This window comes from Balaenoptera musculus, chromosome 4 (assembly GCF_009873245.2).
Source record: "Balaenoptera musculus isolate JJ_BM4_2016_0621 chromosome 4, mBalMus1.pri.v3, whole genome shotgun sequence".
Classification (NCBI taxonomy): domain Eukaryota; kingdom Metazoa; phylum Chordata; class Mammalia; order Artiodactyla; family Balaenopteridae; genus Balaenoptera; species Balaenoptera musculus.
Window position 1 is genome coordinate 19,066,618 of NC_045788.1, and position 25,135 is coordinate 19,091,752.

Consider the following 25,135-nt stretch of genomic DNA (forward strand, 5'->3'; position numbering starts at 1 on the left):
GAACATTTGTTACTTTTTAAAGTACATTTAGAGACTATTAGATGGTACTGTTATTGAAACTTTAAGCTTTTCTTTGAAAAGAAATATATGGCTTTTCTCAGATGGGACTTTTTAGAAACAAGCAACTTTTAGATGCAGTGTAAATTAATTTGGGTTAATTAAGTGATCTGAGGTGAGTCTGGAATGGGAGGGCTGGGTTATCTGAGAAGCCAGCCTGCCTGACAATAAATTAATGAACATTAATGTAGCAAAAGTTGCCTTAAGAACATATTTTTCCTCTCCCTACAGCACTTTACATTAAGGAAATAACAAGGAATATGCACAAAGATTTATGTACAAGAATGTTATCATCATGTGATTTATAATAGGAAAATTTTTTAGTAGCCCACATAAATTGAGAAATAATTCAATTGTGAGATATACTATGATCACCACATGATGAAGTACTATCCAGCCATTAAAAATCATGTTTTCAAAGATGATTTACTGACTTTGGAAAATGTGATATATTCTTAATTGAAAATAAGCAGTGTCAAAACTGCATCCTATATGACTGTATTTGTATAAAGAAAAATAATGACTGTGAACATACCAACATATTAACTGCAGGTGATATTGTCCACAGTTTTTATTTTCTCTTTTCTACCTTTCTGTATTTAAATTTTCTATATCAAAGGCATATTTTTTCCAATTTCTTTACTGTGATAAAATATACATAACACAAAATTTACCGCCTTAGCCATTCTTAAATGTATAGTTCGGTGGTATTACAAACATTCATAATGTTGTGCAACCATCACCACCATCCATCTTCAGAATGCTTTTCATCTTGTAAAACAGAAACTCTATACTCACTAAACACTAACTCCCCATTCCCCTTCCTCTAGCCCCTGGCAACCACCATTCTACTTTCTGTTTCTATGAATTTGACTATTCTAGGTACCTCATTTAAGTAAAATTATATAGTATTTGTCCTTCTGTGACTGGCTTAGTTCACTTAGCATAATACCCTGTTGTAGCATATTGCAGAATTACTTTTCTTTTTAAGGCTGAATAGTATTTCTTTGTATCTATATACCACACTTTGCTTATCCATTCATCTGTCAATGGACATTTGGGTTCTTCTACATCTTAGCTACTATGAATAATGCTGCTATGAATATGTGTACAAATATCTCTTCAAAGATATATATCTTTATCAGAAAAAAATATTTAACAAGTGGAAAATCTGTTTTTCTTTAGCAGCCTCCAATGCAGAACCAAGAAGAATTAGATATATAATAAATGCATAGTAACTAGGTGAATTGTGCTGTTTTAAAACTCTGTTCTTTGAAAAAGAAATTAAAATAAAGGGAAAAATATTTTATTCAATGGGATTTTTATATTTAATTTATATTACATTTTATCACATTATATTTTCATATCTATATTTATTTTACGTTTTAACAGCTATTTCTTATTGAACCTCAAAAAACAGATATAAAGTATGCAAACCTCTTAATGGGAAAAACATACAGCCTTGCTACTCGTTTTAGAATTTGAAACAGTAAAATTACAGTGATTAAGTCATAATAAGCTCATGACATTAAAAGAGTCAAAGAATTGGTCTGACTGCTCATTAAGCCCAGTTAAGCTTATTCATAGTCAGCACCAGAGAACAGCAAATTCCAGAAGGCTGGGAGGTAAGGGCCCTTCAAAGTCACTCTGTCTGACTGCCCCATTCACAGTGAAGGACACAGAGGAGGAAACACTGACCATGGTCACATAACAGAAGGGGACAAAGCTAAGACTAGAACCTACCTGTCTGACTCCCAGCCCTTTTTCTCTAAACACGTGGTCAGAAACCCTCCCCGCCCCACGTGGGATCCCCCCATCCTCAACTGGATGGTGAGGTTCTGAGGGCAGCTTTGGTGGTGCACATGCCCCTCACCCGCTGAACACAAGCCCAGGCCCTTGCACAGTCCCAGGAGGGCCACCTGGACTTACCACCTTCCACCACGCCCGTATGTCTGCGCTGGATGTGGCCCCGGAGAAAGGTGGCATTCATGAAGGTCTTGTCACACAGGTGGCACTACACAGAGGGAAGTAGTGGGAAGTGCAGGATTAGCTCACCTGAGTCAGTCAGGGATTCTCCCTCTATCAAAACTCTCATTCCTTGGGACTCCTGGGCTGTTTCACAAATGAAGAGTTTGATTTACTGAGTAAGGCAGTGACTGAACCCAAAATATATATACTATATATTTTATCCCCCCCCAATATATATATATATATTTTTTCTTTTTCTGAATTTTAAAACACTCCCAGTGCCGTGGGGAGCTAGGAACAATGATTAGTATCATCCTTAGATGATACTAAGGAATTTTTGTTGGTTTTTCAGGGCATGATGATGGTATTACGTTTATGTTTAAAAGTGGGATGGGAGTCCTTGCCTTTTAGAGCTACATAGTGAAATATTTACAGATAAACTCATATGACTGATACACTTCAAAATAACACAAGGGTGGGGAAATTGGGTAGAGGAACAAATGCGACAACATTGGCCATGAGTTGATAACTATTGGGCTGGAGAGTGTGCAGATGAAGGTTCATTTTATTATTCTCTCTACTTTCATATATGTTTGAAATTTTCCACAATAAAAAGTTTTTTTTCAAAAAACACCTATGTCCAAGTCTCACCCAGAGTTGAGAACCACTGGAGCAAAGGGTAGTAAACATAGCATCTGAAATTCCACTTCACTCTCCTCAAGCGTTTCAGACAATGCCAATCTAGCAGATCATTTTTTCACTCTAAAACTTCAAAATTCTTCCAACACAGCTTTGCAGGCTGCCATTGCTAGTCAATCAGAGTAAGAGGGCAGATTATTTGCTGTCTTTACACAAATGCAAATGTGACATAAATTGCCAATCGTCCCCCAGTACCAGTTTTCCCTTTTACCTTAGCAATAGAAACCTTGATTTTTAGCTGACCGTGAGGCTAATGAGAATGTATGTCACCTCCTCCCTTACAACCAGGTGTGGCCATGTGACTAAATTCTGGCCAATGGCATGTAAACAGAAGTGGTATATGCAACCACTTCTGGGAGTTGTCATTAAAGAAAGAGCCATGCTATTCCTCACCCTCCCTCCTCCTGCTGAATGGAATGTGCACCTGAGAGGTGGAATTCTGGCAGCCATCTTGGACCAGGAGGCAGAAGTCACACAATGAGGCTGGAGAGAAACACATCCAGAACTGGGTCCGCGATTACATGCCACCCCTGGATTGTTTACCTCTAAACTTTGTTCATGAGAGAGAGAAATAAACTTCTATCTGGTTTAAACAATTATAATTTGAGGTTTCCTGTCACCCACAGCCAAACCTAATCCAGATGGATACAGTCTGGGTTGACGGACTTTGCCCACTCCTGAGTTCTAAAGTGACACATGAATTTCTAGTTGTTTGAAGGAATATCAGCTGGGGGGGCAGGGAATATGTTACAAGGCATCTTATTACAAATTATAAGCCCATCCCCTCATCCCACCCTTCCCTGCTTCCCCTTTTCCACCCCAAGCAGCACACTCACAAACCAGGCACCAGACTAGTCCCTCTGCCATGCCAGCTTTGAACCTGGGAAAATGAGATGCTGGCATTGCAGCGGCCCAACTTGCTGCCACACGGACAGAGTCTCTCTGAGAATGGAATCCACACTGACAAAGAACTGCCAAGAGCTGCAGAGAGAGAAACTAGATTCTGGTGCCATCACCTAAGTCCCACCATAACCCTGGATTTTTCAGTTAAATTAACCAATAAATTCCTTATTGGCCTAAGCCAGGTTAGACTGCTGTTTTGCCATTTACTACTGGAAAGGTTCTGACCCTTTTATCATAATTAACATTGTATTAATTATGTCAATTACCATTCAATCCACTAACATCATGTCCTAATGACTCCTTCTGTCCCCTCACCCCCAAACTATGAATTTCTGTTAAACCTGAACCAGCATGATTTGCGTCTTCATCCTCAGAGCCTGGCAGAGGGCCAGGCCACCTGACAAGCTACTAAAGGGCAACTGTCCCCGATCCACTCTTTCCATAGAAAGAAACTCAAATGCTCAAATGCCACTCTGGGGAATGAACTGTCACTTGGCTGACTGATAGAGTCACTTTTCCAGAATGGGCCTGGCTCTACCAGTCCCCTGTCACACACCTCTTACACACACCTTTACACATCACACTCTCTACACACACACACACACACACACACAGCCTTCATATATACACACGCTCTCCATGAATACACACACCCTTATACACACACAACCCTTCATTCACACACACACACCATAAATATATCTTTACATGCACACTTCACATGTGAGCACGTTACACACCACACACTCTACATACATACCTACACATACCACTCACAGATGTACCCTCCAAACAATCACAAACACATCTTAGACACCATCCGTAAACACACACACACACCCTACATACATTCACACATGCACACGAGACATGAACTCATACACACACCTGCGACACATGTACAATCTCCATACACACACACACACACACACACACCCCATAGACTCGATGAGACACCCTGGGGCTCTCTGGCCACCAGCGGCATCTCTGAAATCTGCTCCCAGCCCCAGGGAGAATGGCCACAGCAGCCTCAGGGGCCAGGCAGTGGTGCCACCGGGGGGGCCGGTGGCCGGGCCCACAGCCCTCCCGGCGGCCCCGCCCGCAGAGATGCTCACCGCACGGTAGCTGTGGGCGCCCGTCTGCAGGAGCAGCTGCTGCAGGGCGCCGATCATCTTGCGCCGCCGGCGGCTCTCCTCCCGCACGCCCCTGAGCTCGTCGGCCTGGCGGCCCAGCTCCTGCTGGCCGCGCTCCTGCTGGCCCAGGCTGGCCTGCAGCCGCGCCTCCAGCTGGGCCACGCTGGCGCTCAGGCAGTCCTGGCAGTGCAGCAGGTACTCGATGCTGAGCTGCGCCAGCCGCAGCACCTTGAGCAGCGCCGGGTCCACGGGCTGCCCGCAGCGGCCGCACACCTCCCGGTCCAGGTTGCAGAAGGTGACGCTGACGATGGTCTCCTGCAGGGTGGCCACGTCCAGCTCCCGTGCCACGCGGTCCACGTCCAGGGCGCTAATGCGCCTCCAGTCCATCCTCTCACGGCGAGGCTGGAACTTGAAGGCGGGGAGAGTGTAGGCCGCGAAGAGGGGGTCGCTGAGGCCCTGGGCGCTGGTAGCGTGGGACTGCATGGACGGGGGGAGCCCTGGGCTGACCACCGGGGAAGGGTGCCACCAAGACCACGGCAGCAGGCACAGGAGCTGAGAGAGGGCCTGGAAAATGAGAAGAGGGTTGAAGTTAGGCCTGGTGCGTGTGGCTCCATGTACCGCGCTGGCCAGCAGGAGCCTGTAGTGTGCATGGTGTGCACTGACACAGCCAGAGCAAGGGTGTGGGCTTTATAACACACAAACGTGGATTCAGATCCTCAGCCTTGAGCAAGATCCTTTACATCTTTAAGCCTCCGTGTGTACTGGGGATCACGGGGCCTCCTCTTCAGGCTTGCGGTTACGAGTGAGGCAGGCGAAACACCCAGGCCAGTGCCTGGCACATAGCAGGTCCTCAGTGAACCCCCCGCCACGCCCAAGTCCACTGTAAGAGTGCCTGCCAGAGGGCTTGGTCAGGAGGGAGCTGTCCAATGTACAAGCAGGTCTTTCTGCAACCCTACATTGACCTCAGGATGAAATCTAATAACTTGCCACGGGAGGCAGAGTCACTTAATGGTGTACATTAAGTGGCTCTCCTTCTGTAATTGCAACACTTAATGGAAGGGTGCGCTACAGTTCCCAGTTTCCCCAGCTGTAAGGTGTCATCAGTATGACTATGTTCTCTCTAGTGGGATGTGAGCGAAATGATGTTCGCCCCTGCCACGGGGTGGCGCTCAAGAGAGCAGCCGTGTCTCTGCACAGAGATTGTGCTCAGTCCACGATGGTCTGTTTCAAACCTCATGGTTTAGAAAACAGCTCCAGTTTGTTGTTAAATGACTCAGATTCTACTCACCACTCTCTTGTTAGACAAAGAAATTGTTCTCTTTGGGGAGTAACTTGACAATAGCAACCGGAATTTAAAATTAACATTCCAGTACTAAGAATTACAATCTGTTCTACAGATAAACTCATACAAGTGTGCAAAGGTGCTTGTGCAAAAATTGTCATTGTAGTATTATTTGTAATAGCAAGTTACAAGAAAAGTACAAGAAAGCAAAGTACAAAGTACAGTGGGGATATGAATGGTATCTGTATACGATGAAATACTATGCAGCTATTGATAAGAATAAGGCAGTTTTTTATGTACTGATTGATATGGAATAATGACTATATATATACATATACATATATATCCATTTCTGTTTAAATAATATATTAATATGACATTTAATAATAATTAGCAAAAATAAAGGAGATATGTATATCTCACATATGTATGTGTATATGTATTATATATACACATATGCATAAATATATATATCTCACATTAGAATGTTGCCTATGAGGCAGGAGGGAAATGGGAATGTGAAATGGGGATAAATAAATAAAATAGACAGATGGTGCATGGGTAGGAGATGGATAGATAGACAGACAGATAGGTCTTACATAGACCAATGATGATAATGATATATATATAACACATACACATATATGAATGATTCATATTTGTTATTCATATATAATCATAATTAAGTATACTGATTTATTATCCCTAAATATGGTTCATTATCTATATTTTTTAATAAGCATAGACAATTTCTAGAATAATAAACAAGCTGTTAGCAATGGTTATATCTGGGAAGTAGGAACGGAGATTAGAGGACTTTTATTTTCCACTCACCACCTCTCTATACTATTCAGTTCTTTGCGTCATCACCTATTACTTTTATAATTTCTTAAAGAAAAATATACAATTTCTGCCCTTAAAGAACTTAGAATCTGACTGAACAGGAAATACATGTGACCATATTCAATCAAGTTCTTTCTAGATCATGTGATTTACACTTTCAAGTACAGTAGAAAGTCAGAGAAGAAAAAGGTCATTGACCTCAGGAAGCTGAAAGGCCTTGAAGAAACAGTCAGGCTCGGTTTGCAAAGAGGGGAAGGCCTCCAGGAAAGGCCCCTGAGCGCCCTGAGCCTGTCTTCATCTGGGAAAGGCAGCAGTGGGAGGTGACAAGCCTGCCCCCACCTGCCCTGGGGTGCTCTGGGGACTGGAGGAGAGGCAAGGGGAGGGCGCTCGGTAAGAAAACCGGCCGCAGTGCGGGGAGTGCCAGCCTCCAAGCCAGACACACACTCTAAATGCAAACCTACCAACAGGTAGAACTATCCTCACTTTACAAACAAGGAAAGTGATGTCCGGAAAGGTTAAGTGTCTTCCCCAGGTAGGGAGGCCAGAGTTGAAGTACAGCTGGAGGTGCATCTGGCTCCAAAGCTTGTGGACTTTGAACCATCCAACATCGATTCTTCAGGCTATTCGTCCTAAAACTTTGCTTGGATCAGATCATCAAACCTTACCCATCGAACTCATTCATTCATTCACTCACCCCCTCCCCCGCTCCTTTAGAACATGCCTAGCTTGGCCAGGCCCGGTGCCAGGCACTGGGGCCACCGAGATGCATTAATCACACACCTGCCCCCCAGCCCCCTCCTCGGCAGCTTAGCATGGCTCCTTGCTGCCCCAGTACCAAGTGCAAACCCCTTAGCCTGGTCTTGAAGCTGCCACAGGATGCCACGGACCCACCTTTTCCGTTTCAGCTCCAATGTTTCCCTTTCCCAGATACTCCTCCCCAACACATACTCCAGAAACAAAACCATCCAGCACGAGCATCCCCACCACGGCCATGAGGAGAAGACCAGCTCATTCCTCTTAATATGTCACATTATTTTTAAAAAAGGAGGCAGGTGACATGACACTCACCATGCTCAGCTGCAAGCTCTGTGTCACCGGAGCCTCAGAGACAATTGCCACAACAAGCTGTGCTTTGGAGCACCAGCATGTTACCAGGTGTGCTGTGGGCCAGGGTAACAGGACACCTGCTTCCTGATCTCCCACAGACCAGGAGCTCACCTGAGAACTCGCTGTTTAACTATTTAACATTTAAGCTTTGGCCTCAGATGTTTGCCCACAGTCCCCTCTCTCATAATAGGGCCAAGAATGTTCCACCAGCCACTCTCTCAGCTCTCCTCCCACCTCTTCGAATGTCCCTTCCAGCCTCTTCCTTGAACAAGGAAGAGCCTACTATCCTTGCACCCTTCCTTTAAGGCAGGGTGTGCCAGTGCCCCTGTGACAGTCTGCTGTTCACCCATCACCCATCTCTCCCTGCACACTCTCCCTGGGGATGAGCTCACACATACCCACAGCTTCAGCTACCACAGGCCTGCTACAGGCTGAGCCTCAGCCACTCCCAAATCTCCTTCTCACAGGCCTGTCTCTTGGGACCTTCAGACTTAGCCTTCCAATACTGATTATACCAGAAATTGCAAATCTAAATTCCACCAGGACCAGGAAGGTATTATTAAATGTAGGAAACATGCCAGGTGTAAGAGAAACCAAATACAAGCTTGATGATAAGTGGCAGCTGATTCCCGATCTGAGTGTCCGAGATACACGTGCACAGTGGTTCTCAAAGTGTAGTCACTGACCAGCAGCATCAGCGTCAACTGGACACTCGTTAGAAATGCAGATCTGCAGACTAACTGCTTCAGAACCACTGCAGCAGGAGTGTTGGGATAGGGAGCATTAAGGACTGTGGCAAAATGGGAAGTGTGTGCCCTGTTTACAAGGGGCAGCACCACTGAGCTTCAGCCATATGGGAAGTGATGTTCTGTGTTCCTCGTGGGCTAATTCCAAATTCACTAAGTAGATATTCAAGCAAGTATGGCCAACGTGGTGAAGTAGGAAGACCCCAGCTCACCTCCTCCCACAGACACGCTAAAATTACAACTATTTACAGACTGGCTATCTATAAGAATGACCTGGAGACTAGCAGAAAAGGTTTTCCCCAACTAAAGATATAAAGAAGGAACCACAAGATGGGTAAAGGGAGTGGGGACGCAAATTAGTCAAGACCCACACCCCTCGGTGAGCGACCCACAAACAAGAGGATAATTACAACTGCGGAGGTTCTCCCCAAGGAGGGAGGGGTCTGAGCCCCACCTCAGGGCCCCCCAGCCCAGGGGGTCCTGCACTGTGAAGATGAGTTCCCAGAACACCTGGCTTTGAAGGCCAGCAAGGCTTGCATATGGGAGAGCTGGCACCAGCCCTGGGCCCCTCTGGCCCCCACAGCCAGCTGCCCCAGGACTCAACCCTGATCACCGGGGCGCTGGCAGCCACCACACGAGGCAGGGCCAGCCACGCCTACCAGCACACTCACAGCAGCCAGCCCAGCCACACGGAAGGGCCCACTCAGCCCACATGGCTGGCACCCATGGAGCATATAGCTCTGGGGACCAGAGGGGAGTGTGGTACTCGGCTCCATAGGACGTTTCCTACCTAAGGCCACTTCTCCAAGATCTAGAAACAAAACTGACCTACCTAATACATAGAAATAAACACAGGGAATTAGACAAAATGAGGAGACAGAGAACTATGTTTCAAATGAAGGAACAAGATGAAACTCCAAAAGAAACGAGTGGAGATAAGCAATCTACCCAATAAAGAGTTCAAGGTCATGATCATAAAGATGCTCCACAAACTCAGGAGAAGAATGGATGAACCCAGTAAGAGGTTTAACAAAGAGTTAGAAAATATAGAGAAGAACCAAACAGATCTGAAGAATACAATAACTGAAATAAAAAACACACTAGAAGGGAATCAACAGTAGATTAGATGATACAGAGGAATGGATCCATGAACTGGAAGACAGAGTAGTGGAAATCACCCAAGGTGAAAACTAAAAAATAATTTTAAAAAACGAGGACCGTTTAAGAGACCTCTTGGACAAGATCAAGTGTACTAACATTCACAATATAGGAGTCCCAGAAGGAGAAGAGAGACAAAGGGGAAGAGAACTTAACTGGAGAAATAATAGCTGAAAATTTCCCTAACCTGGAAAAGAAAACAGACATCCAGGTCCAGGAAGCACAGAGAGTCCCAAACAAGATGAACCCAAAGAGTTCCATACCAAGACACATTATAATTAAAAACGGCAAAAACTCAAGATAACGAGAGAATCTTAAGTGCAGCAAGAGAAAAGCAACTAGTTGTGTACAGGGAACTCCCCTAAAACTATGGCCTGACTTTTCAGCAGAACTTTGCAGGCCAGAAGAGAGTGGCACAACATGAAAAGATGCTCAACATCACTCATCATCAGGGAAATGCAAATCAAAACCACAGGGAGATATCACCTCACGCCTGTCAGAATGGCTATTATCAAAAAGACAAGAAATAACAAGTGTTGGAGGATGTGGAGAAAAGTGAGCCCTCATGCACTGTTGGTGGGATTGTAAATTAGTACAGCTTTATGGAAAACAGTATGGAGGGTCCTCAAAAAATTAAACATAGAACTACCATACAATCCAGAAATTCCACTTCTGGGTATTTTTCTGAAGAAAACAAAAGCACTAATTCAAAAACATAAATGCAGCCCTATGTTCGTTGCAGCATTACTTACAATAGCCAACATATGGAAGCAACCTAAGTGTCCATCAACAGATGAATGGATAAAGAAGATATAGATAGATAGATAGATAGATAATTACTCAGCCATAAAAAAGAATGAAATCTTGCCATTTGTGACAACATCGATGGACATGGAGGGTATTATGCTAGGTGAAATAAATCAGAGAAAGACAAATACAGTATGATTTCACTTACATGTGGAATTTAAGAGACAAAACAAATGAACAAACATAACAAAACAGAAACAGACTCATAGATACAGAGAACAAACTGGTGAGTGCCAAAGGGGAGAGGGCAGAGGGATGAGTGCAATAGGTGAGGGAGATTAAGAGGTACAGACTTTTAGTTATCAAATAAGTCACTGGGATGTCATGTACAGCATAAGGAATATAGTCAATAATATTGTAATAACTTTGTATGGTGACAGACAGTAACTAGACTTATTGTGGTGATCATTCTGTAATGCATAAAAATATTGAAGCACTATGTTATATACCTGAAACTAATATAATATTGTAAGTCAAATATAATTCAATAAAAAATAAGATAGTCAAAGACCTCTATGAACTGTTTCCAAACTACCTTTCTAGCTGCATCTCCCACCTACCATTTACTTGCTGTCCATACTTTCATATCTATGGGCTATTTATTCATAGGCACTGTAATGCTTTATAAAGAATAACTCATGTAATCCTCACAACAACCCTTCAAGGAGGTACTATTATTATCTAAGCCACAAAGAAGTGAAGAAGCTTGCCCCAGGTGCAGGAAGCAGGATCCAACCTACACAGCCTGGTTACAGAGTTGCGCTCTGAGCCACTATGCCATGCTGCCTCTTGGGATAGACAGCCCTCCGCCACTTCCTTCTGCTTCTCTTGCAGGTGAACTTATGCTCAAGGCCTTGCTCAGACATGAATGCCACCATAAATACCTCCCAGGCCCATAGGCAGAATCCCTGGCCTCTCCCCTGGGCTCCCAGAGCACAGACCGTACACTCCTTTGGTCGCCCTCACCACACTCTGGTCTGTGCTGGGTGGCTGTGCACATCCCACCAACAAATGGCTCCTGAGCCCCTACTAAGTGCCAGGCACCGTGACTGGCCCTTGGGACGGATGGTGACCCAGGCAGCAATCCCTGCCATTGTTTTTGTTTGTTTGTTTGTTTTTGGGTGCGTTGGGTCTTCGTTGCTGCATGCAGGCTTTCTCTAGCTGTGGCAAGCGGGGGCTACTCTTCGTTGCGGTGCACAGGCTTCTCCTTGCGGTGGCTTCTCTTGTTGTGGAGCACGGGCTCTAGATGCGTGGGCTTCAGTAGTTGTGGCGCATGGGCTCAGTAGTTGTGGCTTGCAGGCTCTAGAGCGCAGGCTCAGTAGTTGTGGCACACGGGCTTAGATGCTCCGCGGCATGTGGGATCCTCCCAGACCAGGGCTCAAACCCATGTCCCCTGCATTGGCAGGCAGATGTTTATGCACTGCGCCACCAGGGACGTTACCCCTGCCATTGTTAATAAAAATAGTGAACACTTCTGGAACTGTGTGCTTCACACACAGTTATAAGACTTTGCATGAATTATCCCATTTGATTCCCACAACAACCCAGCGGACAGATGAAGAAATTTCAAGGTGAACAAAGAGGGCAAATGACTTTCCCACAATCACACGACTAGTTAAGTGTCGGGGTCTGGCTCCAGATTTTGTTCTCCAAAAAGTCAGAAAAATACACCGAATTACCCCCCAGAGCATTAAGTGCCAGGGAAGGAGCTAGGACAGGGAGCCCCAAGGAGGGGCCATACAGGACATTTCTGTCTCCCTTCTGCCCCCACCCCTGTCCCACCACATCCCCAGCTGTGAGCTCCACAGGGGCTGAGACCATGGCTTATTCACATCTGTTGGATTCCAGCCCTTAGCATATTACCCGCAGCCCAGATTGCTATTGACCTGAATGGAATTGTCAAAATCTTAGAATATCTGCTTCAAGATTCTATATTCTCGGGGTCTTGGGGAACTGAGGCTATGGACCAACAAGAATTAGGATAAAGAGTAAGAATGGACTTAGGGGCACTTAAGTTGTACTCCTTGGAGAGAAACGCCGTTTAGACTTAGTAAAATGCTTGATTTGTTGACCATCTGTGTCCACAGTCGAATCCTCCAGGCCGCTAATGAAAGCTTAGAGGGCAGGAGCCCTTGTGGTGGGCGCAGGTTCATCAGCGAGTATCCCACACTGACTGTCAAGAGGTGGCAGCAGTGTGCTAGCTGGCTTCCAGAGCAGCCCATAAACCCTCATGTTTACACTCTGAGCACAGTCTGTAAATACCCAAGGTGGCAGCCCCACTCCCAGTTATACAGAATTCTGACTCAGGGATCTGAGTTCCTGAGTTTTTACTAAATCCCAAAAGTATCACCCATTTTTGTCACTAGGACCCCAAGAGTTCAATTCTCAGAAGTCCTAGGGTTCTGACATCAAATGGTGAGCAGAACTGTGGGAATTTTTTTTTTAATTGGAGTAAAATTGCTTTACAATGTTGTGATAGTTTCTGCTGTACAATGAAGTGAATCAGCTATATGTATACCTATATCCCCTCCCTCTTGGACCTCCCTCCCTCCCACCCCCCATTCCACTCATCTAGGTCGTCACAGAGCACCGAGTTGAGTTCCCTGTGCTATACAGCAAGTTCCCACTAGCTATCTATTTTACACATGTTAGTGCATTTATGTCAAACCTAATCTCCCAATTCGTCCCACCCTCCTCTTTCCCCCCCACCATGTCCACGTGTCCATTCTCTACGTCTACATCTCTATTCCTGCCCTACAAATAGGTTCATCTGTACCATCTTTCTAGATTCCATATATATATGCGTTAATATACGATATTTGTTTTTCTCTTTCTGGCTCACTTCACTCTGTATGACAGACTCTAGGTCCATCCACATCTCTACAAATGACCCAATTTCATTCCTTTTTATGGCTGAGTAATATTCCATTGTAATCGTACATATGTACCACATCTTCTTTATCCATTCATCCATCGTTGGACATTTAGGTTGTTTCTATGTCCTGGCTATTGTAAATAGTGCTGCAATGAACAATGGGATACACTCTCTGACAAAAAACACAGTAAGATCTTTTTTGACCCATCTCCTAGAGTAATGAAAATAATGGGACCTAATTAAACTTAAAACTTAAAAAATAATGGGACCTAATTAAACTTAAAACAGCAAAGGAAACCATAAACAAGATGAAAAGACAACCCTCAGAATAGTAGAAAATATTTGCAAATGAAGCAAGGGACAAAGGATTAATCTCCAAAATATACAAACAGCTCATGGAGCTCAATATCAAAAAAACAAACAACCCAATTAAAAAATAGGTGGAAGACCCAAATAGACATTTCACCAAAGAAGACATACAGATGGCCAAGAGGCACATGAAAAGATGCTCAACATCACTAATTATTAGAGAAATGCAAATCAAAACTACAATGAGGTATCACCTCACACCAGTCAGAATGGCCATCATCAAAAAATCTACAAACAATAAATGCTAGAAAGGGTGTGGAGGGTTCCCTTTTGGAACCCTTTTGCACTGTTCGTGGGAATGTAAATTGATACAGCCACTATGGAGAACAGTATGAGGTTCCTTAAAAAACTAAAAATAGAGCTACCATATGACCCAGCAATCCCACTGCTGGGCATATACCCTGAACTGTGGGAATCTGAAGATGATGAGGATGATAGCAGCTATCATTTATTAAGTATCCGTGCACCAGGTACTGTGCCAGCCTTTAATATTTCTATTTCTAGCCATCATACAACCTTGTATGCAGCTATGATTTGCCTCATCTGATAGATGTAGAAACTGAGGCTCAGAGAAGCTAAGGGACCTGCCCCAAGTCCTTCAGTTACTAAGTAAGGAAGCCAAGATCCAAATCAAGTTCTGACTCCAAAACTTCTGAATTATGCCAAACTACCTCCCAATGATGATGATGATAATACAAAAATCCTTTCCCATTTTGTAAATTACAATACCTGAGATTTCTTGACCAAACTGCAAGGACTGAAAGAGTTTACAGCAAATCACAACAGGGTCTGTGCTGGAGACCCTAAAGTCTCCCTGTATCCTGGCAGAACTTAGCCAAACACAACTCAGCTCCACAGCTTGGGTCCTGGTTGGGATGCGCAGAAGACAAAGCCAAATGAGAATGCTGCTGGTTACCTGGAAACCACACATCCCAGAGGGCAGGCACGCCGTACTTTCTGCAGACTGAATTATCAGCAGACTTCTTTTCCCACATCTGGGAATAGAAACACAAGGCAAAAATGACTCACTGTGGGATTTCCCTGGCAGACCAGTGGTTAAGACTCTGTGCTTCCACTGCAGGGGGCGCGGGTTCAATCCCTGACTGGGGAACTAAGATCCCACAAGCCGCATGGTGCAGTTAAAACAAAAAAAATTAAAAATAAATAAATAAAATGACTCGCCGTCATTAGGAAATCTAGAACTAGTAACCATCTCTAGATGTTTTGATGGGTCCCAGGAACTTCCCAATCCTAGACCATTGTCACGAATTAGTGGGACCCAAAAGAATATTTACGCTAGCATTCCAAACTCACTTCATTATTGAAGAGACAGTTTCTACCTGGGGCAATCCCACAGCCAAGAAAGCAAGCCTGTCTACCACCTAGCTTTGCACACTCCCAGTGATGGGATGCTCACTACCTCACAGGCAGCCATTCCACAGTGAAACAACTCCTGGAAATGTTACAATTCTTCTGAAACCTGCCCACCTATAATCTGTCAAAGAGAACATCCACAAAAATGACCAAAGAGCTGATATTTTTAAACAAAATTCTGGCTGATTTTTTTAACATAAATTAACAGATACACTGCACCACCACCGCTGCCACCTTGCTGTCTGTTCTGCTTCCTCAAGAATGCTGCCAAGCCACGAGGAGCACTTGGAGGAGTCAAGCTTCCAAGGCAGCTGCCAGGCAATCATTTACAAGCCTGCCCTGACTCCCAGCTAACTTCAGCGGTGCCGTCCCAGGAGCTCAGGCGTGTCATTAGTGCTAATTGTTCTGGCTGCCAAGGAAACCCTCGCACAGTTTGCAAACAGGCCGTGCACACACCGTAGGCAAGGGAGCACTAGAGACCCCAACAGAGACAAGAGTGACCCAGGAGTTCTCCTGAAGCACTACCGTTACAGACCTTGTTCTGCTTTGTTCTGTTTCAGCTGTTTTCAAAAGAAAGGAGTCCCCCTTTCCACTCTTTCTTACCCATAAAGTAGCAAGAGAGAGATCCACTCCACCAGGCTCACAGCTCTCCCTTACACCAGGTCTCCCATTTCCTCCCTAGAAACTTTGGAGATATTTTTAAGAGATGATGTCCTTGGTTTGGTCAAAAGCCCATTTTAAGTTTTTGCCACAAAAGGATTTTCTTAAAAATAAAAATGAGAGGTAGGGATTTGACTGACGTCTCTTCAAAGTATTTTAGAGACGACTACATACTGATAAGACCTATCTTCCCAGGTGCAAAATTGTGAAAAACCAACACTAGTTTTCACACCTAAAAGAATAGCAGTTTAGAACATACTGGTGTTTTCTTTCCCATGGAGAGGGCATTGCTTCTTGGTAGAGTTTCTCCAGCTTCGGAGCCTGGGACATCAGACCCCACAAAATCCTCCCTAGAGGTAGGAGGCCTAGTGACAGATGGCACGGCAAGCGGTTAACCCTGTTGACCAGGACTGGCCCTCCCTGCAAGGGGCCCACAGGGATGTTCAGAACAGCCCACCAAGTTGTCCCCTTCCCTCCTCCTGTCAGTGTCAGTTGAGCAACAAGCCTTTGGACCAAATTCCAGCTCCCTGGCAGAACCCAGGTATGCCGCACAAGTGAGTTCAGGTTTCTGTGCCCAACCTGAAGCATGTAACTTCATGCGACCATTTTATCAAGTTGGATGGTATCCAAAAAGATTCCCACGTGAGGGAGAGGTCTCCAGAGCGTTGGTGCTGACAGAGACAGACAGAAGACCGCTTATCAGCCGCTTGACTGGAGAACCGGCCTTCTCTAGGTGGGGCTGTTCTCACTGGCCAGTCCTCAGCTCTAGGGGCAGGTGTGAGGGGCTGTGACAAAGGAGAGAGACCACCCACCTTGTCTGTGGACAGAAGTGTAGGAGGCCACAGTCAGCACCTCACACTCATCAGGCCTCTCTTCAAAGTCCTGTTAGATACCACATTTCAAGAGACCGTGCAGGGGCAGGCAGGCCCTGGGCCTTAAGGAACAGGCCTGGGTAATCCCTGCCCAGGCCCCCCAGACCCGTCCTCTGACCCGCCTTCCGGACCCTTGTCCCGTACCCAGCAAGTTCCCCCGGCCTTTTATCCGCAGCCACCTCGAAAGGAAAATGCGGTGGCTGCCTCCTGCTACGCTCCAGCCTCGCAGCGCAAGGCGGAGGAACCAGAGATGCTAATCTGTTTGTTTTTCTCAATAGCTCATCTCATTGCTAAAAGATCCCCCTTTTCCTACAGAACGCAAAGCAGCAACCCCACCCCCGCCCCCAATCATTTTACTTTTTTCAAAAACTGAAAATCCGAGGCCGTCCTCCCAGCGAAGGCCAGTCCTGCGGGTTCAGTCATTCTTGCTCCCCTCCGGGTACCTCGGTCCGGAGCCGGCCAGGCGGGAGGCCGCGGGTCCCGAGGCGCAGCTCCCCGCCTGGACCCCGCAGGGCGCCCGAGCCGCTGCTGTTGAACCCCCTGCGGCCAGTGGCTCCGGTCACTCGGACTGCACGACGCTCCCCAGCCGCGCCCCTCCCGGGCTGCATTCCTGGCATAGCTCTCCCACGCGGCGCGGCTCACCTGGGGGTCCCCGGAGCCTGGGGGGCGGGCAGAGGTCGCGAGCTGGCGGCTCCGCTCCGCCGCCCCGGCCCAGCCTCCCGACTCGCTCCACCGCCCCGGACAGAGGCCGTTCCCGGAATCCTCGCCGCAGCGCCGGCCTGGGCTGCTTCCTCGGCCCCGAGTAGCGCGGGCTCTCGAGGGCGCGTGACAGAGCCTCCCGGCCACCCAGTGCTGCCAACCTGCGGGACCGGGGACACAGAGAACCTTTGGCGCCAGCAGCTGGAGGCCCGGGGTCTCTGATGCCTCCCGCTCCCGCGACAGCCGCCCCACCCCACCCCAAAGAGGGGCGGAGCCTCTCCCTAGCCCCTCTGGGACGAGCTATTTTTAGGCCTGTTACTGAAGCGGGAAGGAGGGAATGCCATGTTTAATCCGTCAGGAAAATCCGGGATCCTAGTGAGTGGCTCCCAGGCCTTGCTGAGAGGCGGGGACGTCTTCCCGTACGTCTTCCCGTCTACACAGACCGGCCTGCTGAAAGCTGGGGGCAGTTGTAGCCTCCTGGGCAGACAGCCCTGCCCCACCCGTCCTAAACTAAAGGGACCGTCTTGGTTTCTGATCCGAACCCATGCTGGTCCTTTGAGTAAATCCCAGGTCTGTTCAGACGGCAACCACTTTCCCTCCGAACTCCCAACCTTCTGGCCAGCCTTGTGGATCCAGCTGGGAAACCCAGAGCCAAAGAACTCTTTCTTTCTGGATAACAGTCTCTGACCCCTTCCTATAACCATCTATTGCTTCACTGAGACTCAGATTTCTGGGAATTCTTTTTTTCCTTAAGCCTTCCTCCCACCGCAGCCTTAATCTGCCAAGCTGTGTCATGGGGTATTCAAAACAAAATTGCATGGGAACAAGCGTTGGCAAGAATGTGAAGAAATTGGAACCCTTATGCACTGCTGTGAGAATGTAAAACGGTACAGCCACTGTGGAAAAGAGAATAGTGGCTCCTCAAAAAATTAAACATGGAATTACCATATGATCCAGCAATTCCACTTCTGGGTATATACACAAAAGAATTAAAAGCAGAGACTCAGACAGATATTTGTACACACACGTTCATAACAGCATTATTCACGATAGCCAAAAGTTGGAAACAACCCAAGTGTCCATTGACAGATGAATGGGTAAACAAAATATTATATATATATTATATACATACGTATATATTTCAGCCCTTAAAAAGGAATGAAATTCTGACACATGCTACAATATGAATCAACCTTGAAAATGTTATGCTAAATGAAATAAGCCAGACACAAAAGGACATATATGATTCCACTTATGCAGCGTACCTAGTATAGTCAGGTTCATAGAGACAGAAAGTAGAATGGTGGTTGACAAGGCTGGGGGGGAGGAGGGAATGGAAATTATTGTCTAATGGGTACAGATTTTCAGTCAGGGATAATGAAGAAGTTCTAGAGGTGGATGGTGGTGCTTGTTGCACAACAATGTGAATGTACTCAATGCCATTGAATGGTACACTTGAAAATGGTTAAAATTGTAAAGTTTATAGAATGTATATTTTACCACAATTTTTTAAATGTAAAAAAAAAAAAAAAAAGTGGGTGGACAGGGGCCAGGCCCAAGTAGGGATGACTGTCAGCCAACAGCTCTGATGGGGAGTCTTGTTCCTCCTCTGCTCTCCTGGTCGGGGCACCCCTTTCCCTCCAGGACTTCCTGCAAGAGGGCAGAGAAGAATCCAGGCTGTGGAGTCAAAGACGCATTTAAATTCCACCTTCCCAGGCGGTGTAACCCTGGGAAGTCACTTACCCTCTCTGTAAAATGGGGAAAATAAACTCTACCTAGCAGGTCATTATGAGAACCAACTTAGTTAAAAACATCTCAGCCCAGGGCCTGGCAGTCATGGGTGTGTCCTCCCAAGTTCAGTCAAGTGTCAGGGTTGGGAGCATTTGCTTCTCAACTCGCTTCCCTGAAGTATACAAAAAGTAGCTCTGTGAACGTGTGTGTGTGTGTGTGTGTGTGCGCGTGCGTGCATGTGTCATTCCCACCAGCCTCAATTTCCCCATGTGGAAATGGGTGCCATCTTTTGCAGGGCTGTTGTGAGCAAGTGAACTTGACATTCACCCAGATCCACCTTCTCGGTAATGCCAAAAGCAAAAGTCTTTAGACTCCTTCTTCAGCTGACCCAGACCTCGCATGCGTGGACCCCGCACACCCTCCCTTTACTGGGCCACAGTTTGACATTTAATACAGCCAAGAGTTACTGAGTGCCTACTACGTGCCAGGCTCTGTTCTAAGACCCGAGGAAACCAAGAGTTTATAGAGGACTAGATCACTTAGCACTAGGAAGCTGTCACCTTCTGCTGTGCCACCTGTGCCACAACACACAAGATTTGGTGGCACGAGTGGGAACAGGTGTATCATCCAAGACACAGGAACAAGCCAAAGGAGGCTGGCCCTAGTGGGCTACTCCCAGGGACATTCCTGTCACCCTGAGCAGCTGAGCCGTAACTATTGGATGGACAGAATGGTGGGTTCTCCATATCTGTGGTTTCCATTTTGCCCTGTAGCCCCTCACCTCTTTCTCAGGCCAGTGCCAGATACCAGCTCTCTGACCAGCACAGACACCGTCACAACTGATCTCCTTCTTACACTTAGGGATGTGTCAGGAAACAGTGGGACGTGTCTGCTAATTGAGGGTCTACTTTACACTCTAGGGAGCCCGTAGTAGTAGTGCCCTCTGCTCTCAACTGCTGGCATCACACCTTGGAAGTCAGCTCCTGTTCCAGATCCCACTTTCCTAAAGGGCATATGAGGTGTAGGGAACAGGTCTCTCAGTGCTGGGATGCTGGCCACTAATGGTCCTGGAGGTGATTTTAGGTCAAAGGTGTATTGTTGAGTTTTCACAGTATTGATGTATAGATAGGCAGACAGGCGTATAGTTAGAAGGGCATTTTACATAAAAACCTGGTTTGCTGGTTTCTTCTTGAAAAATCTGAGAATCTAGCAACAAAAGGCCCACATTCTCACATGTCAAGAATCAACTGGAACTGAGGGGGAACCTCTTCCCTAGGCAGAGCTTACACTCTAACCCATTCCCTGAAAAAGATCACTTTGAAGGACGTCTGTGCACTTATAAAAAGACCTCTTTCCTCCTCTTTTGCAAAATGAGAATGCAGGGTCATTTTAACCAGGACCCACGCTCTGAGTCTTGAAACAAAACTAGGTGGGGAGGGCTGAGACAGACTGCACAAATTGCGACAAAATAGTAAAATGTTTGTGCCCTTGATATACAAAGACTAGTTAAGTCACTAAGAAATAGAAAAACAATCCCATAGAAAATTGAACAAAAGATTAGGCAAGTCACAGAACACAAAATTATACCAATTCAACATGTGAAACACTCAACCTCACCAAAAGTAACATAACAATTAGAGACATTTTTAAACAATAATATTGGCTAAAATTAAGTAGCCTTTTGGCACTGGTGAAGGATGGGAAAATGAGCGATTTCAAACAGGCTTTTTAAAAACAATTTTGCAGCACATATCACAATTTAAAGTCCCCAAAATGTGGTAATCAGGACTACAGTATTTCTTGTACGATTAAAATTAGAATCAATTTAAATGTTCACCAACTGGGGTTTAAGTAAATAGATAATGATATATCCTACAATGAAACACTCTGCAGCCCTTACGAAGAATATATCTTGGTATGTTAATGAAAAAAAGGTGTCCAAGACAAATGTATTGTTAAATTACAAACTGACATAATAATATGTATTATATTAATCCATTTATGTTTTTTTAAACTATACAAATGAGAAATTCAGGGGTGATATTCAAAATATTTAACCACTAAGCTGACATAAGCACTAGCACACTGGGGCCGGTCTTCACGCTTTAACATATTCTTCTTTTTTGGCTGTGCGGCATGCAGGATCTTCCCCAGCCAGGGATCAAACCCTTGCCCCCTGCATTGGGAGTGTGGAGTTGTAACCACTGGACTGCCAGGGAAGTCCCCATCTTCACCCTTTAGTTGCTGCATTATGGGGGTCCTGGCGGAGAAGAACTAGGGCAGATGAGGCGATAGTGGGGGGCTACTTGGAAGCCTATGGCCAAGACTTTTTACAAATAGCATGGATATATATGCAGAGAAAAGTGAGAGACATACCAAACTTGACAGTGGTACAGGAGAGACTTTCACCTTTTCCTCCGTACAATCTTACTGTTTGAAATTCTAAGAACAAGTGTCGGATTTGGAAGAAAATTAACATAGGGGAAAACACCAGCATGGCCTATTTTCAAAATGTATCATGATGTAAACGTGTGGCTTATACTCACCGAAGCCCAGAAGGAATCCAGGATCATCTGGAATCCCAACCTTCTTACCATTCACTACTCATTTTACTTTGCCCAATACCCCCCTCACCACCATGTTTTCTTTCCAGCTTTATTGAGAAATGATTGTCATACATCACTGTATAAGTTTAAGGTATACAGCATGATTTACATATATTGTGAAATGACAACCAGAGTAGATTCAGCTAACATCCATATTCTCATACGGATACAGTAAAAAGAAAGAGAAAAAGGAAAAAATATTTCTCCTTGTGATGAGAACTCCTAGGATTTATTCTCTTAACAACTGTCCTATATATCACACAGTAGTGTTAGCTATAGTCATCATGTTGTACATTACATCTCTAGTGCTTACTTTTTTTAATCATATACGTTTTAACCTATGCATTTTTTCCCATCACCACCAAGTTTTGAAATATTCTTTTCTACTTAACAAACTGCATTTATTAAGTAATACATTATTAATTTATTCCCCACATTTTATTAAACAAAAACATTTTGCTGCCAGGTAAAACTCCCTACAAATGTCAAATTATCAATATTGCCACAGTGAATTCATACAATCACAGCCCAGCATAAAGAAATGTGACATTCAGGTTGACCTATTTGGTCCCATCATAAAACAGTTCATATATTTTTGAAATATTGAAAATATTTCTAATTAAACCCTTCCAAACCCTAGGGACTGGGAATGTTAGTTGGAGGACCATTTGTCATGCATTCTCCAGATGTGGAAATTAGATCCAGCGTGTGTGACCCTGCTCCTCCTTCAGAGGGCTAGCCCTAGGAAGCCTCACCTGTGGAGACACTCAGGTGAGCTGAAACCCAGCAGGGGTTCTGGGGACACAGGTCAGAGGGCAGCCATGGGGAGTAGCAGCAGGCCTGAAAGTCTCACTCTGGTGTCTGGACCTAAGAATCCAGAGCAAGTAGCTGGGAATAAATAAAGCTGGGGCAGGAGACATGACTTGCGGGTATTTTTTAATAAGACAGTCAGAACAGTGATTCTCAAAGGGGGAAATATCAGAATGAAAGGGGATGGGTGGATGTCATTTGAAAAAGCATCCTAATTTTATACATGGAGAAAAATATAAACTTATGTTTCTGTTAAAGCAACTACCAAAAAGAAAGTTCTAGAAAATCTTGGTTGTTGAGTATTTGTAGAAGAAATATTAATTCTCATACCTCCTAGAAAGAGGAGGTAAACTTTTATGTGACTGTAGAAGGGCCAGCAGTTTTTAAAATGTGAATTTGTAATTTGCTTTTATAAGCCAACTGGGGTAGAGTAGGGAATAGCAGACACCCTGGGGAGCAGAGAACACTATCCCGGGGGGGATGTGGGCAGTCATTAAGATGTAAGTACTAGGGACCTGCAATGGACTGAATGTTTGTGTCCCCCCAAATTCATATGTTGAAATCCTACCCCCAAAGTGATGATATTAGGAAGTGGGGCCTTTGGGAGGTTTAGGACATGAGGGTGGAATCCTCATGAATGGGATTAGTTCCCCTATAAAAGGGACCCCAGAGAGCTCCCTTGCCCCTTTCCACCATATGAAGATTCAACAAGAAGTGTGCCATCTGCCACTCAGAAGTGGATCCTCACTAGAACCCAACCATGCTGGCAACCTGATCTGGGACTTCCAGCCTCCAGAGCTGTGACAAATAAATTGTTGTTGTTTATAAGCCACCCGGTCTATAGTACTTTGTTATTGCAGCCCAAGCTGATTTAGACAGGACCTTGTCTGCTTGATCCAGCAGCATCTTCAGCATCTAAATCAGTGCTTGGCACACAGAAAGGACTCAATTAATATTACTGACTGAATGAATGTTTTAATGAATATCAAATTCAGGACTAGAAATCAAGTCTCTTTTTTCCCCAGCCAATTCTCTAACAGATCCTGTAATTAATCTTACAGAAGTAAATATAACATGTAGCAAAACCGTTAGCTGCCTATCCTAACACCCATTTTCTCTTCCTCCTTGAATGTCCCAGCCTCTCCTGCAGCTACATTCTGATCAATGAGATGTAAGGGGAAGTGTTATATGGTACTCGCAGGAAGTCTTCATAAGATAAGGGAAGTGCACCTTTCCTCTTTCCTTCATCCTGCTGCCTGAAATGCAGAAATGATGGGCTGGAGATCAAGCTGCCATATGGACTATGGGCAGGATGGCAAACAGAAAGATGGAAGAAGCCTAAGGTCCCTGATGACTGCAGTGACCATACCCACCCTGATCTGCCTGCCTTCAGACTACTTTTACGTGAGAGAGAAATGAACTTCTATACTTCTACGTCAATGGTCTTTGGGATTTTTCTATTATAGACACAGAAAGCCCACTCTTACTGACATGCGCAACCTGCACTTTCCCCCCTGCCAGCAGGGGGCGCTGAGCCCGCCTCTATGACCCGGGAGAGTGTCATCCTCGCTCAGCTACCGGGAGCTCCACCTCCTCGGGCACCTCTAGGACTTTGGCTTCCGGACAGGGGCAGCAACGTTGCTGTCAGTGCTCAGTCTCCTTAGAACCCGCTGGGGTTTCAGCTTGAGGACAACACCAGGCTGCATCCATGCGGACAGGAGCACAGTTTTATCAGGACCCTCCCAGGGAGGTCCCACTGGGAGAAAAAGGTGAGGAAAAAGTGAAGAGAAGTGAGGAAAAGTGGGGAGAGACTTCCTGTGTGCGACTGACTGCTGGGGGCTGGGGGGATCACTCTTCAGAGGACCCAGGAGAGAAAGGTCTTGATGTGGAAAACTGTGGGGTTTTAGTCCCTGTTGTGTGCAGTGTAGACTGTGTCCAGTGTGGTTCTTTGGTGTGTGGTGTCCAGTTTTCCTGGTGCTGTTTATTGAGGGGACTGCCCTTTCCCTGTTGTATGTTCGTGGCCCTTTTGTCATAAATAAACTGATCACACCCATGTAGATTTATTTCTGGGCTCTCTGTTCTGTTCCTCTGGTCCGTGTGTCTGTTTTTGTGCCAGGACCACACAACTGTTTTGGTTACTGTAGCTTTGTAATATTGTTTGAGGTCAGGGAGCGAGATGCCACCAGCCTGTTCTCCTTTCTGAGAATCACTTTGGCTATTCCTGGTCCTTTGTTGTTCCACACAAATATTAGGATCCTTTGCTGTATTTCTGAGAAATATGCCATTGGAATTTTGATAGGGATTGCTTTCAGTGTGTACATTGCTCTGGGTAGAATGGACATTTTAACAATATTCATCCTTCCAACCCATGAGTGTGTGATATCTTTCTATTTCCTTGTATCTTCTTCAATTTCTTCATCAATGTCCTAAAGTTTT

The 25,135-nt window shown here is 45.4% G+C and overlaps 1 protein-coding gene across 12 annotated transcripts in view; it reads right to left on the minus strand.

Annotated features, from left to right (window-relative positions):
- Nucleotides 1-17,818, minus strand: part of DZIP1L (DAZ interacting zinc finger protein 1 like) — a 46,142-nt gene extending 28,324 nt beyond the window's left edge. For 3 of the 12 annotated variants that reach the window (XM_036851310.1, XM_036851309.1, XM_036851300.1), the window contains exons 1-3: nucleotides 17,223-17,445; nucleotides 4,743-5,324; nucleotides 1,987-2,071 (exon numbers count right to left, since the gene is read on the minus strand). In XM_036851310.1, coding sequence (XP_036707205.1) covers nucleotides 1,987-2,071; nucleotides 4,743-5,324; nucleotides 17,223-17,276 — 721 coding nt within the window. In that variant the 5' untranslated portion in view covers nucleotides 17,277-17,445. Of the gene's footprint in view, nucleotides 1-1,986; nucleotides 2,072-4,742; nucleotides 5,325-14,863; nucleotides 14,943-16,793; nucleotides 16,857-17,210; nucleotides 17,448-17,495 lie in introns of those variants that run through there. The other 9 variants (XM_036851302.1, XM_036851299.1, XM_036851304.1 and 6 more) reach the window with 8 other exon arrangements.
- Between the last annotated feature and the right edge of the window lie 7,317 nt (nucleotides 17,819-25,135).